This window comes from Salmo salar, chromosome 09 (genome assembly GCF_965601325.2).
Source record: "Salmo salar chromosome 09, fSalSal1, whole genome shotgun sequence".
Classification (NCBI taxonomy): Eukaryota; Metazoa; Chordata; class Actinopteri; order Salmoniformes; family Salmonidae; genus Salmo; species Salmo salar.
The window spans coordinates 74,234,546-74,256,060 of NC_138299.1; the positions used below are offsets into that span (position 1 = coordinate 74,234,546).

General features: G+C 44.2%; 1 protein-coding gene across 7 annotated transcripts; it reads right to left on the reverse strand.

Annotated features, from left to right (window-relative positions):
- Positions 1-86: 86 nt before the first annotated feature.
- Positions 87-20,934, reverse strand: LOC106611779 (uncharacterized). Of its 7 annotated transcripts, none has more exons than XM_014212342.3 (8): positions 20,569-20,927; positions 17,233-17,333; positions 16,402-16,507; positions 10,903-10,923; positions 8,054-8,464; positions 4,204-5,303; positions 3,868-3,916; positions 87-3,630 (listed from the first exon to the last, which is right to left on the reverse strand). In XM_014212342.3, the coding sequence occupies exons 1-7, from the start codon at positions 20,642-20,644 to the stop codon at positions 3,881-3,883; spliced, it is 1,851 nt and encodes a 616-aa protein (XP_014067817.3). In that variant the 5' UTR covers positions 20,645-20,927; the 3' UTR covers positions 87-3,630; positions 3,868-3,880. The 7 variants fall into 7 exon arrangements, 6 of the variants coding, with proteins under 6 accessions (XP_014067817.3, XP_014067816.3, XP_014067818.3 ...); XM_014212341.3 differs by having other exon boundaries at positions 17,233-17,336; positions 20,569-20,924; XM_014212343.3 differs by having other exon boundaries at positions 4,197-5,303; positions 17,233-17,336; positions 20,569-20,922.
- Positions 20,935-21,515: the final 581 nt, after the last annotated feature.

Here is a 21,515-nt window from a genome sequence, read left to right on the forward strand (position 1 = left end):
AGTGCCATGTTGGGTTTTCATTAGCAGACATGATAGAGGGGTTTCAAAGTTGAGACACACAAAAAGTAAAGCCATAGACTGAAATATCCCTTTTTGATTCCCTCTTTATTTCAGAAAAACAGCAATGTTTCACAGTCACAGTTTCTGGCCCATGCTAGGCTGTTGCACAGTGGCAAGCCATCCACTCACATGGCAGAACAAGCCACTATATACAGTACCGGGGTCACAAGTTTGGACACATACTCATTCAAGGTTTATTTTTTATTTTTACTATTTCCTACATTGTAGAATAATAGTGAAGACATCAACTATGAAATAACACATATGGAATCATGTAGTAAACAAAAAAGTGTTAAACAAATTAAAATATATTTTATATTTGAGATTCTTCAAAGTAGCCACCCTTTGCCTTGATGACAGCTCCGCACACGCTTGGCATTCTCTCGATCAGCTTCATATTATCCTACAATGTAAAAAAATTCTACAAATAAAGAAAAACCATGGAATGAGTAGGTGTCCAAACTTTTGACTGGTACTGTATATATCCCATACAAAAAGTGCCTGCAAACATTCGGACAGACAAATTGAATTATCCCACTCCTTAATTAGGAATAAGCTTACATTCACTTATCAATGGTCTCAGTGCCTTTTCAATATGCCTAACATAGCAAGTACTCCAATATATAAAGTGAGGGAAGGAAAGTGAGAAGAACTCGTTCTACAACAAATCTGTAGAGTACAGTGAGAGCCTTGTATTGGCCTACCGATTATTTTAACTGGTTTTGACAAAGTTGAACATTTATTCATGAATCTAACACAAACGAATAAGTCATATCATTTGAAAAGCAGACAAAACCATATCAGCACACTTTACTGAGCCATCGAGCGCTGAATTAACTTATGTAATCACACAAGACTGACTTAAGTAATAATGCAACTTTCATATGATAACAACAACAACACACGACTGTTTATACCAGGCTTGGAGAACAGATTATACACTCAAAAAATTGCTTTTTTCTATTTCAGATACAGCTTCACAATAAGCTATAGGTCACCATTAAATGAATTGTCTATCTAACAGCTGTGTATTCTATAGCCATGGTGTGGAACTGAGGGAAAGGCTCTACAACAGAGGGTGTGGGAGAAAGTAAAGAGACAAAAATGTCTGCCTTGTGAAATATTGCTGAATAGCGATATCATGAAATATGCTAGAGTCTAGCTTAAGCGACATCACTGAATGTAAAAACCTGACCGACTCTCATCATGCTCATTTCCCAATATGAATCCCATGTCTGTCTTGCAACTGAGAAGGTTTGTTCAATGTTAACACTCTGACTGCATTAATAAAAGGTCTGTGGATCACCAGCTGGAGGAAAAGAGGAGGAATACTGAGGTAGTCTACTGTGTCTCGTCTCCCAAAAACAAAACAGTGACTCAGAAATAGAGTCCCCGATCACTATGGCTTTGAGAGTTAAATACTTATGTTCACATTGGAATTGCCTCAACAAGGAAAAACCTGAGGATAGTTAAAGAATACTGGTCACACCAAAACCACGCCTTGTCCTGCCCAGTCCTGAAGCAATTAGTGGTTGACTTGGTGGCTAAGCATCAGATGTGTAGTATTGCATTGGATGATGATGAATCAGGAAACACCATTGGAGTGAATCTAGTGTGAAGTTTCTTAGGTGAAGTAAACTAGGGCATGGGGAGGAGTCAAGGGCATGACCACGGTGCAAATTACAGGGGAGCTCCCCTATAAGGAGAAAATAATGATCATTTGAGTTTTGGTGATGTAGTCGATTGTTATTTTACCCTATTGAAGTTGATATACGATCAGGTGTACTTATCTGAAGCCTGTATGTGTTCATGTGTGTAGGCCTACCGGTGTTCAAAGTTAATTGTGATTAACATTGTAGTCTAGTAGGTTGACCCTATGTGTTAGGGTGACCATATGTCCTGTTTTTTCACGGGACAGTCACGTTTTTCAGCCACTTTTCAGGTGTCCTGACTTAGTCACAAAAAATGTCAATTTCTCCCGTTTTTCCCATGGTGTAAAGTACTTAAGTAAAAATACTTTAAAGTACTACTTAAGTATATTTTTTATGAACTTTAACTTCACTACATTACTAAAGGAAATAATGTACTTTATACACCATACATTTTCCCTGACACCCAAAAGTACGTGTTTCATTTTGAATGCTTAGGGCAGGAAAATGGTCCAATTCACGCACTTATCAAGAGAACATTCCTGGTCATCCCTACTGCTTCAGATCTGGTGGACTCACTAAACACAAATGTTTTGTTTGTAAATTATGTCGGTGTTTGAGTGTGCTCTTGGCTATCCGTAATTATTATAATATTTTATTTAAATTGTGCTGTCTGGCCCTCCCAAGTGGTGCAGCGGTCTAAGGCACTGCATCGCAGTGCTTGAGGCGTCACTACAGGCCCGGGTTCGATCCCAGGCTGTGTCACAGCCGGCCGTGACCAGGAGACCCATGAGGTGGCGCACAATTGGCCCAGCATCGTCCGGGTTAGGGGAGGGTTTGGCCCGGCTGGGATGTCCTTGTCCCATCACGCTCTAGCAAGTCCTTGTGGCGGGCCGGGCGCCTGCAAGCTGACTTCCGTCACCAGTTGTTTCCTCCGACACATTGGTGCGGCTGGCTTTCGGGTTAAGCGAGCAGTGTCAAGAAGCAGTGCGGCTTGGCAGGTTCTTGTTTCAGAGGACGTATGGCTCTCGACCTTCGCCTCTCCCGAGTCCGTACGGGAGTTGCAGCGATGGGACAAGACTGTAACTACAAATTGGATATCACAAAAATGGTACTGTCTGATTTGATAAATAAGAAATTTGAAATTATTTATACTTTTACTTTTGATACATTTTAGCAATTATATTTGATACTTTAATATATTTAAAACCTTTTATACATTCGTTTTACTCAAGTAGTATTTTACTGGGTGACTTTCACTTTCACTTGAGTCATTTTTTATTAAGGCATCTTTATTTTTACTCAAGTATGAAAATGCAGTACTTTTTCCACCACTGCGTAGTTCAATTTATACTTCCCATTCATTTGATCAGAATTGACATTGATTGCATTCCAACCCGACAAAACGTAGGGTATAGGCTAGCGAGCCAATGTGTCATATCGTCAACCAATCACATTGGGTCAAATTCTGCCAGGCCCAGTTCCAGCGAGCTTGTAATGGAGAGCTAAAAAAGTTAGTTAATATATTTTGGCAAACTTGTGTAACTTTGGCAAACAGTTATATTCTCCTGACGTCAACCAGGAATGTTTCCATGGCCAAATATTCCCAGATTATTATCATTTAGCTTGCCCGGTGTGACGGAGAGGGACTTTTTGGGGGAGGAGGATTTTTGGGGGGTGTTGTACATCTAGAAAAATATACCAGATCATGTATTTTTCCATAAAGCAGGCATTATCTGAATATATACACAGATAATTCCCTAGACCAAGACGGGAAGATAAGTTTTATACTACAGATCAATATTCAATATCAAGGGTCAAAGTGTGTGGTGGGGTCAATGAAAGGGGGGTTGGGGAAGGCACATCCCCTCTTCTCCCTCAGGGTAGAGAAACTATATCATTCAGGGGCTCCAAGTGCTTACTGTGACGAATAGAAAGAAGAAGAAAAACATTTGACATAAATACACAATGTATCAAGACTGGTACATGACAGACCAGACAGAAAAAAGTTACACAAATAAATAGGCATCTATTCACCAGAGAAAAACCCTTACAGGTTCAGGTTTGACTCCGTTACACTACACCCACAAAGGAAAATGTTGCTTACTAATATCTTAGAGAAGTGGCTACAGGAGGCGACTGTAGTAAAGCTCAGTACCTGTCAGGTGGTTCTACTGCATCTGCATCCTAAGCAGCCGTCGCTTGCCCTGAAGACAGACGGTGAGATCACGTTACATCACAATACTATGACTAGCACTGAAGTGACAGTATCCTATTAACCTAGATTTCTAAATGTGAACTCCCAGTACTACCGCCACGGCTGTTGCATCATCATCATTCATGATTTTGTTATTGAAAATTATCTATTTGAACAAAATATATAACCATCTGTGCATTTATAGACAGTGTTAGTCCTATTTTTAATCTACTCATCCAACTAATCAAACATTCTATTGATCAGTTGCATGCTGTTAGTTGTCAAATTACCTGTTACCTCAGCAGCAGGGGCCTCATCATCATCTGGAGATGGGATGATCCTGCCAGTCATGGGGCCGACCCCCAGGACTTTGGGCCTCTTATCAGTCTTGGCTGCACCCTCCAGCACCACGACAATGTACTCCTTTTTGGGCGCCTCCACAGGTGCCACCACCACAACTGGGACAGCCTCCACTGCAGCTGGGGCCTCTTCCACCGCGGCCTCTTCCACCGCAGCCACTTCTAAGGGTGGAGCCTCTTCTACGGGTGGGGCAGCTGGGGCCTCCTCCACTGCAGCCTCCTCCACTGCAGCTGGGGCCCCCTCCACTGCAGCCTCTTCGATGAGTTCAGCCTCAAGTGGGGCAGTCGGGGCCTCTTCCACTGCAGCCAGGGCCTCCTCCACTGCAGCCGGGGCCTCCTCCACTGCAGCCTCTTCGATGAGTTCAGCCTCAAGTGGGGCACCCGGGGCCTCCTCCACTGCACCCGGGGCCTCCTCCACTGCAGCAGGGGCCTCCTCCACAGCAGCGTCTTCGATGAGTTCAGCCTCAAGTGGGGCAGCCGGGGCCTCCTCCACTGCAGCCTCTTCGATGAGTTCAGCCTCAAGTGGGGCAGCCGGGGCCTCCTCCACTGCAGCCGGGGCCTCCTCCACTGCAGCCGGGGCCTCCTCCACTGCAGCCGGGGCCTCCTCCACTGCAGCCGGGGCCTCCTCCACTGCAGCCTCTTCGATGAGTTCAGCCTCAAGTGGGGCAGCCGGGGCCTCCTCCACTGCAGCCGGGGCCTCCTCCACTGCAGCCGGGGCCTCCTCCACTGCAGCCGGGGCCTCCTCCACTGCAGCCGGGGCCTCTTCTATGGGTGCAGCCTCAAGTGGGGCAGCTGGGGGCTCCTCCACTGCAGCTGGGGCCTCTTCTGCGGGTGCAGCCTCAAGTGGGGCAGCTGTGGCCTCCTCCATTGTAGCTGTGGCCTCCTCCACTGTAGCTGGGGCCTCCTCCACTGCAGCTGGGGCCTCCACTGGGGCAACCTCCTCGACTTCTTCTACAATAGGCACAACCACTTCTTTGACCACTTCAGCGACTGTTGTCACCTCCAAAGCAGAGGCTGCTGCCAGAATGACTGGTTCCACTGCAAAACAGAACCCAGCGCCCAAACATCACTCACGCTCATGTTACAAAAAGACTGACTCACAATTTATCTCCAACTCAATCAACATAGCACATATGCACCCAGTGTGACAGGAGAAAGGAGATCCAGGAAAATATAGTGAGTTAGACATGCCAACGTGAACATTGTAGAAGTCTGTGTACAAATCCCAAGAGATGGTGAAAGACGCATTCTTGTTTAAATAGTGCAGTTTGACCAAAACCCTTACTGTATCAGCCCACACTGTGTGGGTTAGGGAAAATACACAGACCAACACGTAGCCATTAGCCAGACAGAGGTCACAGGGAGAAGACAGACAAGGCAGCTTTCCATGGAAAAACATGACATTAGTTAGAAAAAAACTAAGATTTGTACAGACATAGGTGTTAGCTTGTGCTTCTTCAGATAAAAAGGCAATCCGAATGTGTTGAGACTACTTTTAGGTCATCCTTGCATTTTTGTTGCGTTTGCATCAACATTGTACAGACCAAGGTGTACTTTAACCATGCATTGACCTCTACTGCATGCATCACTTGCTCCCCAAAAGTCTCATATCTAAAAGTTCAGCTGGACCAGTCATTAAAACCTCTATTGTTGCACATTTTGGTGAATGATGCAAAGCAGAAATGCATTGGACCAATGCCGACTGTCAGGCTATGGCAAGAATGTACCCACCAGAGCATTGAGTGACCGCAAAATAATGGGTGGTTTTGAGAGAGTTAGGATGGAGCCAACTGGTGCAGAACTTCAACATACAGGGTAGCAGTGGCATGGGTGTAGATGGCAGGCATAGAAAAAAAGGCGCGGTGACAGGAAAAGCATTGAATGGAAGAGGGTACAGGAAGCAGTAGAAGTAATGAAGGAACAGTGTGTGGAATAGCAGTTAACTGTACATGACAATTCCCCATATGGTGCATGTGTGCAACACAAAATGCCTTTAAGTGTGAACGAGTCATTTCTAATGTGAATAGAAGACATTCCAAAATAAGTAATCAGAACATACAGCAAAGACAGTACTTCTGCATGTTGTCCAAAATCCTTCATAAAAAAAAGAGGCCACCTCAAATAAAATAAAATGCCTTCCTGCCAAATATCACAAAGGAACACACACCAAATGGGATAATGGTTTGATTTCAAACATTGGTCTTGACATTTTTTCACAACTAGGGAGCTTTTCTGATATGTGTCCTGGGCTAAAGTAAATCATTTGTTGACTCATGGGGCAACAGTGCAGAGGTGAATGAACTCTAGTGTCAGTGTGGTGGATTTATCCCTAGGTTCTCCATGGTATAACTAGCATAATATTAGATCAGAAGTGTCTTGTCATTTGTCCTCGTGATGGAAACCATTGTTGTTTTGGAAAGACTTTGTAGGGCACCCGAAAACCCTACAAGCGTAGCGTATTAGCACAAGCAAACCAAACCCAGACAAATTCAACACGGGAGGGGGATCTTTCCAGTCATTTTATTGTATGGCTCGATGAATTCCCTTAATCAATTACACGACTACTCACTGCGTTAGCTAGTTAAAAAAAGAGCAAATCTGAATGACCACACTTGGTTGATTTCCTCACATTTTAACCTTGCGAGGTAATTACCTCCAAGTTCCAGTTTTACAGTTAAGAATGAAAATACATGGCAACAGTTTGTTTTGTTACAGTTACAGAGCTTGGACAGGTTTCAGCATTGTCTGTACTAGCAGAAGCCATCACACGGCTGCATGAGATGTACAGCGGGTTAGGTTAAACAAAGTTAACGTTACATCGGCATGTACCAACTCCGTGATATCTGGCAGAGAAGCATAAGTTAAGAGGCTTAAAAATGTACAGTTGTCAATGTAATATCTCCCAAATAAAGCCTGAGTATTAGCGGTTGGTTGGCCGTGGACTGGTCTTACACATTACAAACAAAATAAGATAATCAAATGGCGCATTCGAGGTGTTTTCCTGTTTGTGTTTGCATGCGGCATCGGACCTCTGAGGTAAGGCAGGGGAGAGGTTAAAGGGCATTGATACGTGCGGTCAGTGGAGCTTTGTAAACAGTGTTTGAGAAGAAGAAGGGAGAGAGGGAAGGGGTGAATAAAGATAGTTTAGAGGAGGAAATAAGCAGGTTTCTCGTCACATTTCACTATGGGGGGGGGGAACAGTGATTTGCACTATTGTGTATTTCTATCCTTACTGTGATATGAGGTTGAGATGGATGACATCACTGCCACTTTCTAAAAGGTCTCACAGCGGTGATCGTCTGCTGTTCTGATTGAATTCACTGGTAAAAGCTGTTTTAGCACTTTTACCATCTGCTGGACTCACAACAAATATACTGTACACAGTCAGGAGATTTTGAACGACAGAAAATCAAACCTCACAAAAACCTTGAACCTTGAAAACTCTGTCTTCTAGCTTTTCACACTTTCACTTACAAAATCAGCCATACCATTAGTTACTCTCTGCCCTCTAAGTAAACTCTAATAAACTAGTAAATAAAGTGTTCTCTTCGAGAGAATAAGCAGTATAGCTCTACAGTGGTTTTAGAACCAGGTGAGATCAGTGTTAGATTCTGTAGTGGTATTCTATAGGTAAGGAACAGTGTACACATAACCTCCATGTTGTTGCTGGCCTATCGGAGTGTGTGTTGGGCTGGTGGTGAAGGACAGTGTGTGCCTCCCTGTGGTGTGTGTGCGTTACTCAGCAGCAACAGCAGCCTCTGGGGCTGCCTCCTCCTCTGGGCCCGTACCGTTGATCTCCTCCTCCGGCTCTGCCACGGCAACTGCCTCCTCAGCAGCCTCTTCCACGGCCACTTCCTCTGCTGCTGTCTCCACTTCATTTGCCACCTCGACGACCTCTTCTGCGACCTCAGCAACAGCCTCTGCAATCTCCTCCACCACAGTCTCCGCTTCCGCTGGTGCCACCTCGGCCTCTACTGCTGCTGCCTCCCCAGCAGGTTCTTCAGAGACTGCCTCGGCTGCTGCTTCTGCCTCGACTGAGGCCTCTTCCGCGGGTTCTGCTCCGTTTTCCGCCGCTACAGCCTCCTCAACTGCAGCCTCCTCTCCAGCCTCTTCTGCTGCTGCCGCCTCCTCCTCCTCTCCTCCCTCCTCAGCAGCCTCCGTTGCTTCATCCTCTCCTCCCCAGGCTGCTGCTTCCTCACCTGAAACGGGGGAGAGAGAGAGAGGAGAGAGAGAGAGAGAGAGAGAGAGAGAGAGGAGAGGGAGAGAGAGAGAGAGAGAGAGAGAGAGAGAGAGGAGAGAGAGAGAGAGAGAGAGAAAATATATGAATCAGTAAAGATGGCATCAGCCTTTGAAACACTGCCTGAGTAAGCTTTACAACACGAAATAAGAGTATTTGCAGGGCATGTGAATTACCCTACTCACGCCCACATAACACTAGCCTATAATATAACAGAATATTCCGATGAAGTACTATTTCTATGTTTTTATCTTAAATCATCTTTACATTCATTACTTATCATTTAGCTGCCGTGTACACAACCACACACTGAAACAATCACACAACGCATCACACACGCCCATGCCACTCATCTTACCACACCTCCGGCTCATACCACACTCCACCTGGAAGGGGCAAACAAATCCCTACAGAAGAGAATTCACTGCAGAACCACATGCAAAGCCCAAAGAGACAGAGAGAAAAGGAGGGGAGAGAGGGATAAAAACAACAAAGGGAGAGGAGCAAAATGAAAGTGACATAGGGAAGGTATACAGGATCAGGGGTTAGAGGTCAGAGGGTGGACTGAGGGGTGAGGGGATAAAGATGGTGAATCTTACCATCCAATCAAAGCTACCAATACCTGGAAATTCCAACAATAACAGACAAGCCAGGTGGTTGGTGTGCATTTCATTTTAAATTGAGGCAGTCTGTCTTTTTACACATTTATCCATTAACATGATTCCATCCTGGAAGACGCCACAAAAACATGAGTTCATCAAATAAAAAAATACATAGAACGAAGTGTCCAGAGGAGAAACGTTCAGAAACAGACAATAGTTGAATGTATGGGACGTAGCAGGACTTGTTCGGTCATACAGGAGAAGGAGGAAAGTAGGAGATTTCCCCCTTTTCAGATTCATCCAAAGAGTCCCCTGACGTATAGCCAATTTAGTTTTACACTGAAAAGAGTAAAAATAGGAGAGCGTTAGCGCAAAAAGGAGGAAGAGAACCTTTAACTTTTAACCCAAAAAAGGACTTCAAATCAGATTACAATTTCAACATTATCAAATACGCAAATTTAACATCAAAGACTATGATCATCAAATCCCTACAGGCTTATCTCATCAAAATGACTGCGCTGATAATGCACTGATAATGCCAACAGTGAATTAGCATTCTGGGTTTAAAGGGGCACTAAGATGACATCACCTGTTTCCGTTTGACGAGTGGCGTCAGTGTGCACATTGAGTTTGGTAGGGAATAAAGACTCTTTAATAAAGAGGTACAGGTTTACAAGAGGTTGGGGGGGGGGGTTAACAGTGAGAGAAGAGGGTTTGAAGGGTGGGCACATTTTGGGGTGGATCGTACAGTAGGAAAGGAGTAGTGTCAAGGAGGGGAGCCCCCTGTTCTGATTAACAGGTATTTCAGCCAATAGGACCAGGTTAGGGTCAGACGGGAGAAGCTGGGTGGGGTGGGGCCAGAAAGGAGAGGCTGGGTTTCCTACTTTCAGAACCACTCCGATAAAAATGTCTATATCAAAGTCATCAACAGGAGTAGGCCATCTAGAGTTTACCATCTAGAGAAAGCAAGACATTGTGTACAGGGAACAGGTCCTCCCAAATATTACCGTCAATAGAAGGTTTTCCACCAACTACATGCTTTAGGTCCCCTAACAATATTTTCTGCCAATGACAGAAAGCTAAGACATTGGGTTGTGAAACTTCCAAAACTAAGTCCAGAAAATCAGAGCACAGAACCTGTTCTTGACCCGACATCTTATCCGGGTGTCAATTTAAATAAATGGGTAATCTGTCTCAGACCGTTATGCCAGTTCTACTATGCATAAATAGAACGCATTTAAGGCCAGAAGTTTGGAAGCACACATTGCTGATAAATTGGCTGAAAAATTTAGCAGATGAGGCAAATGGCTCAGGCAGTTATTAACCAGAACAGGGAGATCTCAGAGTGGGCGTAAGAATCTATGTGATTGGTGCTCTGCATTGACTAACCAATGAGGATTTAGGAACCCTACAATGAGTGGAGACATCATTACTAACTATACTGTAGATTATCATCATGGCATTTCACAGCATTAGGCTCAATCATTGAAATGCAATACATGAAGACTCCACTCATTTCAGAGCCCATGAATCCGCTCCTTTTCCCCACCATTGGTCCTCAGAATTCTGTGAAATGCAGTTTTGTGAATGTATCTAGAGAAAAATCTAGGTGTGAGTGCACCAATAGAGAAACATACATTTCAAGGCAATCAGTGAGAGAATAATCAAATCCATGCCAAGGTACCCTTAGTCTAAGACAAAGTTTCATTGGTCATTCAGGAAGAGAGTCATTTAACAGGCTGTGAGTTATTATAAAAATGAAAGACATTAGCCAGTAGAGCCACACATAGGCACTCACCCTCCTCTTCCTCATCCCTGCCTGAAAACAGACACAGAGAAGCACAGTGTCACAGATTTACAGGGTTTTATATGGATTATATACTGAACAAAAATATAAATGCAACATGTAAAGTGTTGGTCCCATGTTTCATGAGCTGAAATAAAATCCATTTGCACAAAAAGCTTATTTATCTCAAATTTGTTTACATCTCTTAGTGAGCATTTCTCTTTTGCCAAGATAATCCATCCACTTGACAGGTGTGGCATATCAAGATGATTAAACAGCATGATCATTACACAGGTGCACCTTGTGCTGGTGACAATAAAAGGCCTTGCTCCCCAGTGGGTGGGCCTACGCCCTCCCAGGCCCACCCATGGCTGCACCCCTGCCCAGTCACGTTAAATCCATAGATTAGGGCCTAATGAATTTATTTAAACTGACTGATTTCCTTATATGAACTGTAACTCAGTGAAATCGTTGAAATTGATGTGTTTATATTTTTGTTCAGTATAATATAGGCTATGGAGTATATGGATTAGAGATCTACACAATGATCCTGCTGCATGTAAACTCAGCAAAAAAAGAAACGGCCCTTTTTCAGGACCCTGTCTTTCAAAGATAATTCGTAAAAATACAAATAACTTCAGAGATCTTCATTGTAAAGGGTTTAAACACTGTTTCCCATGCTTGTTCAATGAACCATAAACAATTAATGAACATGCACCTGTGGAACGGTCGTTAAGACACTAACAACTTACAGACGGTAGGCAATTAAGGTCACAGTTATGAACACTTAGGACACTAAAGAGGCCTTTGTACTGACTCTGAATAATACCAAAAGTAAGATGCTCAGGGTCCCTGCTCATCTGCTTGAACGTGCCTTAGACATGCTGCAAGGAGGCATGAGTACTGCAGATGTGGCCAGGGCAATAAATTGCAATGTCCGTACTGTGAGACGCCTAAAACAGCGCTACAGGGAGACAGGATGGGCAGCTGATCGTCCTCGCATTGGCAGACCACGTGTAACAACACCTGCACAGGATCGGTACATCTAAACGTCACACCTGCGGGACAGGTACAGAATGGCAACAACAACTGCGGAACGCACAATCCCTCCATCAGTGCTCAGACTGTCCGCAATAGGCTGAGAGAGGCTGGACTGAGGGCTTGTAGGCCTGTTGTAAGGCAGGTCCTCACCAGACATCACCGGCAACAACGTCGCCTATGGGCACAAACCTACCTTCGCTGGACCAGACAGGACTGACAAAAAGTGCTCTTCACTGAAGAGTCGCGGTTTTGTCTCACCAGGGGTGATCGTCAGATTCGCGTTTATCGTCGAAGGAATGAGCGTTACACCGAGGCCTGTACTCTGGAGCGGGATCGATTTGGAGGTGGAGGGTCCGTCATGGTCTGGGGCGGTGTGTCACAGCATCATAGGACTGAGCTTGTTGTCATTGCAGGCAATCTCAACGCTGTGCGTTCCAGGGAAGACATCCTCCTCCCTCATGTGGTACCCTTCCTGCAGGCTCATCCTGACATGACCCTCCAGCATGACAATCCCACCAGCCATACTGCTTGTTCTGTGCATGATTTCCTGCAAGACAGGAATGTTAGTGTTCTGCCATGGCCAGCGAAGAGCCTGGATCTCAATCCCATTGAGCACGTCTGGGACCTGTTGGATCGGAGGGTGAGGGCTAGGGCCATTCCCCCGAGAAATGTCCGGAAACTTGCAGGTGCCTTGGTGGAAGAGTGTGGTAAAATCTCACAGCAAGAACTGTCAAATCTGGTGCAGTCCATGAGGAGGAGATGCACTGCAGTACTTAATGCAGCTGGTGGCCACACCAGATACTGACTGTTACTTTTGATTTTGACCCCCCCTTTGTTCAGGGACACATTATTCCATTTCTGTTAGTCACATGTCTGTGGAACTTGTTCAGTTTATGTCTCAGTTGTGGAATCTTGTTATGTTCATACAAATATTTACATATGTTAAGTTTGCTGAAAATAAACGCAGTTGACAGTGAGAGGACTTTTTCTATTTTTGTTGAGTTTATATGAATGAGGTTGTCATAGTATATCTGTCTGATCTGTACTCAGTTATGATATTGGCATGGTGTTTTATTGTCCCCCACGATGAAATCAGGGAGGGGACTGTGGATCTGTCTCCATACGTCCGTCCGTTCGTCAGTCACATGTGATATCTCAGACAGCACTGGGCCGATTTGGACGAAACTTGGGTGAATGATGAGTCTTGCCATAGAGATCCGTCATTTACAAAATTACACTGATTGGCCCAAGTCGGGAGCTATAGTAATTAACTGAAATGTGTTAGTCACACGCAATCTCAATTGGCCCCATGGGGGGGCGCTGCATCATTCGTGGGGGACGACATGTTTATTGTTGCCTTGTTTATCTTTTCACACGTGTATGAGCGTGCATGAGCGTTTATGGGTGAGATAGCCGTGCGCTTATGTGATGATATCTGTGTAGTTGGAGTTTATCGTCATGGTGAAGCCTGCCAAAATAAACATCCATTACAGGTGGACAATAAAAGCTAGTTATATATCTAATCTCGTGTTTATACAGCACCAGTAGAACGATATGGTCCTCCCCCAGTTTCAATAAATAACCAACTCCCTGGCCACTGTTGGATGACATAATAGCTGCAAGCATAAATAGAATAGTCTTGGACAGGAGAGTGTTTTTGTTAGCAGGAAGTGATTTTGGCAGAGAGGAAAAGGAGTGATAGTGGGATACGCAGGTCTCCGACAGCTGCCTGGACACTGGACAGCAATGACTTGGTTCGGCCAGAGAACGTGAGGGGGGCTGGCCTGCTTGGCTAGAAGTCCATGGTGGTCTGGCCAAAACTACTGATCGCTTGTTATTTTCACACACACACTGTTGTGTTCTCCTGTAGATTGGGCTGGGTTGTCCTGACCCGCGGGCTGGCCTGTCCGTGTCAGAGTTAATAATACATCATGACAGGAGACACCCTCAGTATGTGTGTGTGTCTATTCTAATGAACTCAGCAGGATTTCCACTGCAGAAGGAAGGCTCTCTCAGATGAGAAAATAGGACACACACACTGAATAGCCATGTTACAGCTTTAGGAGCATGAGCGTGTGCGTGTGGTCCTTCAGTGACACTCCTCGGACATAGTGAAATAAGTCAAGGATTATCCTGGCCTCCTGTCCCACAATCTCTAGCTTGGATCACATCCCGCTTTCTCTCACACACAGACAGGACAGAGCTACTGTGCCAACCATGACTCACGAATAGAGGGCTTAGGCCACTGTACTGAGCGGGGGGGGTTGGCAGCTGGTGGGAGTGTAGCAGGTTTGTATTTTTTATGCGTCAGTTGAAAATGCATTGCAACAGTGGACAATGAATAGTTACAGTTGAAGTCGGAAGGTTACATACACTTCGGTTGGAGTCATTAAAACTCGTTTTTCAATCACTCCACAAATTTCTTGTTAACAAACTGTAGTTTTGGCAAATCGGTTAGGACATCTACTTTGTACATGACACAAGTAATTTTTCCAACAATTGTTTAGACAGATTACTTCACTTATATTTCACTGTATCACAATTCCAGTGGGTCAGAAGTTTACATACACTAAATTGACTGTGCCTTTAAACAGCTTGGAAAATTCCAGAAAATTATGTCATGGCTTTAGAAGCGTCTGATAGGATAATTGACATCATTTGAGTCAATTGGAGGTGTACCTGTGGATGTATTTCAAGGCCTACCTTCAAACTCAGTGCCTCTTTGGTTGACATCATGGGAAAATCAAAAGAAATCAGCCAAGACCTCAGAAAACAAATTGTAGACATCCACAAGTCTGGTTCATCATTGGGAGCAATTTCTAAATGCCTGAAGGTACCACGTTCATCTGCACAAACAATAGTACGCAAGTATAAACACCATGGGACCACGCAGCCGTCATACCGCTCAGGAAGGAGACACTTTCTGTCTCCTAGAGATGAACGTACTTTGGTGCAAAAAGTGCAAATAAATCCCAGAACAACAGCAAAGGACCATGTGAAGATGCTGGAGGAAACAGGTACAAAAGTATCTATATCCAAAGTAAAATTAGTCCTATATCGACATAACCTGAAAGGCCTCTCAGCAAGGAAGAAGCCACTGCTCTAAAACCGCCATAAAAAAGCCAGACTACGGTTTGCAACTGCACATGGGGACAAAGATCGTACTTTTTGGAGAAATGTCCTCTGGTCGGATGAAACAAAAATAGAACTGTTTGGCCATAATGACCATTGTTATGTTTGGAGGAAAAAGGGGGAGGCTTGCAAGCCGAAGAACACCATCCCAACCATGAAACACGGGGGTGGCAGCATCATGTTGTGGGGGTGCTTTGCTGCAGGAGGGACTGGTGCACTTCACAAAATAGATGGCATCATGGGGAATGAAAATTATGTGGATATATTGAAGCAACATCTCAAGACATCAGTCAGGAAGTTAAAGCTTGGTCGCAAATGGGTATTCCAAATGGACAATGACCCCAAGAATACTTCCAAAGTTGTGGCAAAATGGCTTAAGGACAACAAAGTCAAGGTATTGGAGTGGCCATCACAAAGCCCTGACCTCATCCTATCGAACATTTGTGGGCAGAACTGAAAAAGCGTGTGCGAGCAAGGAGGCCTACAAACCTGACACAGTTACACCAGCTCTGTCAGGAGAATTGTCACATGTGATATCTCAGACAGCACTGGGCCGATTTGGACGAAACTTGGGTGAATGATGAGTCTTGCCATAGAGATCCGTCATTTACAAAATTACACTGATTGGCCCAAGTCGGGAGCTATAGTAATTAACTGAAATGTGTTAGTCACACGCAATCTCAATTGGCCCCATGGGGGGGCGCTGCATCATTCGTGGGGGACGACATGTTTATTGTTGCCTTGTGGAAGGCTACCCGAAACATTTGATCCAAGTTAAACAATTTAAAGGCAATGCTACCAAATATTAAATCAGTGTATGTAAACTTCTGACCCACTGGGAATGTGATGAAAGAAATAAAAGCTGAAATAAATCATTCTCTCTACTATTACTCTGACATTTCACATTCTTAAAATAAAGTAGTGATCCTAACTGACCTAAAACAGGGAATTTTTACTTGGATTAAATGTCAGGAATTGTGAAAAAGTTTAAATGTATTTGGCTAAGGTGTATGTAAACTTCCGACTTCAACTGTATTTACAGTGAGTGTGTCACAGTCCTTAGCGCCAGGACCAAACCCAAACCGTGTCTTATCCAACAACCTGTCATGACATGATGGGTTAGTTGAGATTGGGAGGTAAGATGGTGGGTGAGATTGTGAGGTAAAATGGTGGGTGAGGTTGTGCGGTAAGACGGTGGGTGAGGTTGTGCGGTAAGACGGTGGATGAGGTTGTGCGGTAAGACGGTGGATGAGGTTGTGCGGTAGACGGTGGCTGAGGTTGTGCGGTAAGATGGTGGGTGAGGTTGTGCAGTAAGATGGTGGGTGAGGTGAGACTGACTCTTGGGAGGCCATGGTTTGGGCGACCACACGGTCTTGGGACGAGCGTTGATATCCGCTACACGGTCGTTGAATCTGGCGTGGTCTGTGGTCACAGTGCTGTATGTCTGTTGGAAGAAACACAAAGAACATTTTAAACGCTCAAAATAGTAATATCTTCACCTCTACCAGAGAAATCTATAAAATTATTTTGGAGGGCAACTTTAGCCATGTCGACCTCCCAGGTGGCGCAGTGTTCTAAGGCACTGAATTGTAGTTTTAGCTGTGCCACTAGAGATTCTGGATTCGAGTCCAGGCTCTGTCGCAGCCCGGGTGCGACTGGGAGACCCATGGGGCGGCGCACAATTGGCGCAGCGTCACCCGGGTTAGGGGAGGGTTTGGCCGGCAGGGATGTCCTTGTCCCATCGCGCACTAGCGACTCCTGTGGCGGGCTGGGCGCAGTGCACGCTGACGCAGTCACCAGGTGCACAGTGTTTCCTCCCACACATTGGTGCGGCTGGCTTCAAGGTTAAGTGAGTGCGGCTTGGTTGTGTTTCGGAGGACGCACGGCTCTTGACCTTCGCCTCTCCCGAGTCCATACGGGATTTGCAGCGATGAGACAAGACAGTAACTACCAATTGGATACCACGAAATTGGGGTGAAAAACAATACATTTTTTAAAAAAGACCTAAAATAATAATAATAACTTTAGCCATGTCACATAATAAAATAGAACGCATTCTAGAGTTGTAAAAGGTTTATGAAATAGGCCAGTCTGGTATTATAGTTTATCTCTAAACTACGTCATCTGAACTCAGACAGATCAAACTAAAATGGCCAGGCGTAGACTCACGTATGCGATGGCTCCAGCGAAGGCCCCGCCACACAGCAGGGCGTAGACAATGTTATCACCAGTACCACCGGGGACTGACGACATTTGTCGCCGTGGCAACACTGCTAAAAAAAATAAAAAATCATAGCACAACTCACCCAGCCTTCAGAGTGGTCATCAGTGAGAAGGAAACATGGTAGATGTAAACAGGATATTCGACATTTGATCTTGATCCCGCCCTATAACCCTGACTCCCCATTAGATTGACGTAGACCTAATGCATCAAAACAATCCTCAGAAAGAGTGAGACGGAAGCGTGAGGACAGAGGCTTTGTTGAAGCACAATCCCTGGCTGTTTATTGGATTGGGTGGAATGCGTTTAGGTGTCCAGGAATGTGCCTGTCAGAGCTCATTTGCCTCCAACTGAAATAGACTTCAGTGGTCCTCTGGTAGACCTTCAACCAGAGTTACACTGGGCAACTTTTTCAATAGACTATTGTAAAATAAAATAAAGTAAAATACAAGTTCAATCAAATTCTACCTAAAGTAATTTTCCTAGCAGGTCAGTGCAATAGCAACATTCAAAAGCAGGTGAAATGACCCACCACCAGTATTCACGTTTTTTTTTTAAATCACTCTCTCCAGACGCATATTTTTTTGATGATACTCCGCACAAGGTGGTGCTGTGTCATTTGACGTACTTCTTTCACTTTGATTGTGTTTTCCCTGAGTGCCATTACATCAGCAGGAAAACACTGCAGCCAGGCACTTTGTTAACAACTTCAAGACTTGGACCATAGTCACAGATTCCTGCTAATGCTGTTGTAGGTCAGTGCCATGCCCTCACTGCAGACAGGCACACAAAAACTAGACACGCACAACACACAAAGACGGACACAATCGTACGCACACACTTACTACACAACAAGCACGCACGTCTAGAACACAGACAGACATCAAACACATGACAGAAGTCTACTGTACGGACAGACTGTCACAGAAACAGACTTCCGGCTTTGCCACAGTACTAATAAATCTGTCAAGTAGCTACAGTTGAGAAAACTACCACGAATCACAAGTGTCCAGTTTCACTTGTACAGTAAACAAGCACAGTCTAAACTAACCGGAGAGCCTGCATGCCTTTCACAATCAGTGCGCAAAGTGGGGGACCAGTTATTTTAGGCCCAAATAAAGTTGATAATTTAATGGGGAAAAAGGCAATAGGATTTTATTTTAGACATAACTAGTCCCTGTTGGTGTCAATTTCCTCTTGATCCTGATAATTAGGAAAGAACAGTGTCGCTGTTTATAAATGGGTTCTAACTACATAGTACGTGAGTTTCTCCTTTCAAAACAACAACATAGGGATTGTCACTGTACCCTGTTATTTATACCAGCTAATCTGTTAAACCCTCACAGGAGTTGCAGGGTTAAGGTGGTGTGGGATTGAGAGAGTATGAGGGGTTGTGGGTCATAAAATTAAACTATGATACCTGCTCTGTGTGCCTTAGTACTGGTCAAGGGAGGCGAGTGGGCAGGGAGGGTCCCACTGCCATGAGAAGAGGCCCATACTTGCATGTAGATGTAGAAATTGATCAAATATATTTTTTTTTATAACTAACCCAAGATAGACCACAGCCTGTTGTTTCCAAAGGGAGCAAATGGATCATAGTGGGCAGAACAAGCAAGGAGGTGGGGCAGAGCCAAGCATGAGCTAGCGAGATCCTATTGGCATGTTCTAGTATTTATCTGTATATTTCTGTTAAGGAACTGAAGTGCGTGTGTAATAACTAAATTCGCCCTTGCAACCCTAAACATTGCACTTTTTTTTAAATTTTGGCAAAGGGTAAAGTCCACAAAACTTAGTCGACCTTGTTTGTAACAGATTCTAGTTTTGGGAACATTGAGATCAAATGTTTCATCGGTAAGAAAATTTGCAGAATATCGGCCAAAATCCATCTCGCTCCATCTTCTCCCACTCCCAGACACTGGGCTTCCTCTCATCACCAAATTTGATGGTGAATATGAATGGCAACCGGATGCTTCATATGTACACATCCGATGAAACATCTGGCTCATTGTTCCATCTGTGGTTGTATACTGTACAAACGCAAAGCAGGGGCCGGTATTGTTGCGTAATCTCATAAGCGGCCACCAATGGTGTCTGACAGAAGGACACCGGACAAGCTCGCCTTTGAGTGTGTGTGTCAATGGGGAGAACGCTGGGCCAAAAGCTCAAGGCACGTCATGTTGCTATCGTTGCCTAGTCCTTGGGCATTTGTCCAAGAGCAGCAAAACCACGTTCTGCAGGGGCTACAGCAAATTACGAGCAATGCCATGTAAGCAAAGGGTGTGGACATTCCACTAAAATGTGAAGGTAAATAGTGTAAGGTAAAGCCGTTGATAATTTAATAAAGTTCCAAATATTAAAATGGACCTTCTCAGAAGCTGACGTTATGTCAGCCTAAATATATGTGTAAGTACAGCATATGGTTGCCTGAACTACTAATGAATGCTGACTCCGGCTTTGAAACACTGATTAGGCCAACCATTTTTTGTTCAGAGAATGCAAGTTCAATGGTGCGCGCTCCCGTGGAGGCAGCTATATGACGAGAAACGCGTGCCTCTGTCCGCAGTCTATACATTGAGACCATGGTCACATCCCGTGAGCAAACGCATGAACCCTATACCTATGCCATCTTTGACATAATGAAGGTCACACACTATTCGTGTTTAAAACCACAAACGTTATGTAACGAGCTTCAATTAATTGATACATTCCCTTCCAATTGCGTGTTTCGTAACTATGGTTAAAATGGATCATGTGAACACCTAGGCCGTGCAATCGCCCTCAATACAAAGTGACAAGCTGCCATAATCTAATGATTGGAGGGGATTTCAACGATTTACTGGCACAGTAGGCCACCGCTGAGTCTGTATAGTAACACCGAATTCATTTCGGAACAAAATTGTTAGGATACTTTGAGCATGAGATTACTTGAACATGGAGAAAACAGGACTTTCCCTTTAAAATGTAACAATGCTACAATAAAATGATCAAAATAAATACAATGAAAAGATTCAGAGCATCATTGGTCAACATTCCAATTGACCTTCACTTCCCTTGTCCTGTAACACCGGTGCCATCTTTCATATGTGGGATGCGACTGTGTCAAAAGCCAAAACACATGAGAACAAAATGTTCTCTTCTGAAATGCACGCATATTCCTCTGCCACTAGCCTATCCTACAGAGGAATGAAAAACCAACAGGCATACACAGTTGCCATCTTGTATCATGTACAAATGTAATGTAATTAGATCTCTCCATATTTTGAACCCATCATGTAAATACTCACCATCTCTAGATAACTGTTGGGCTACCTTCCTTGCCAAAGTCCCATATTTTTGCCAAGCCGCTCTGCAGAGAAACATCGCCGCTCGCTATCCAAAAACCACGGTAGGAATGCAGCGTGTGCCGGAGCAAGGGAGGGCAGAATGAATGGCGTGAGCTGGTCGTGTGTGAGAGGAGCGAAGGAGAGCCCTGTCTAGCTTGCGCTCAGCGCTGGATGTGTGTCTTCTCAAACGGTTCTTCACCTCCCCCTTTTCTCACGCACAAGGGAAACGGTCAAACGTCAAGCACGTGGAACCTAAACACAAACATATATTTTATTTTATCGGTGTGTCTTTCATTTTTTTAATGTCTTTCCTGTACGTTTGTTATGAGTGCATCCATTTTACGAGTTCAATGTACGCACCCAAACCCCTTAGTCGATTGACACACGGTTGCATCAACCTAAGTAACATCATTTTAAAACTCCAGATCAAAATCCGTCAATTTCAAGTAGAGATACTGTAAATTGATTCGTAGGAGCAGGAGGAGGCGAGTTTGATAAGGTCTCACCCCGTTCCTGTACAAAGGACCGAAGACAGCCTTTGAACAAAGTGACTTTTTAATGTGTTGTGTTTTTCATGTCATAAAAATGTTGAACTTTTGTTAAATAATTTATACACATTTTAAATGGCTTTTACAGAATTGGATGTTTTACATAAAAAAATACTTTTATTTATGGTTGTTTTTATTGGTTTTAACAACATGTAATATTCAAATGCTGTTTTTATGCTTTATGACGTTTTTATGTGTAAAAAATGAGGTACAAAATATATATGAGCTGTTTTAAAGGAAATGCGATAATAAAACTTTTCCAAAATAAAAAAATGTGTTTTTTGCATTGGATACGTCGTAATCTGTCGATCTGTCGTTCTTCCATTTCGGCGGTGAAAGGTGGCAGAGCTAGAGCTGTGT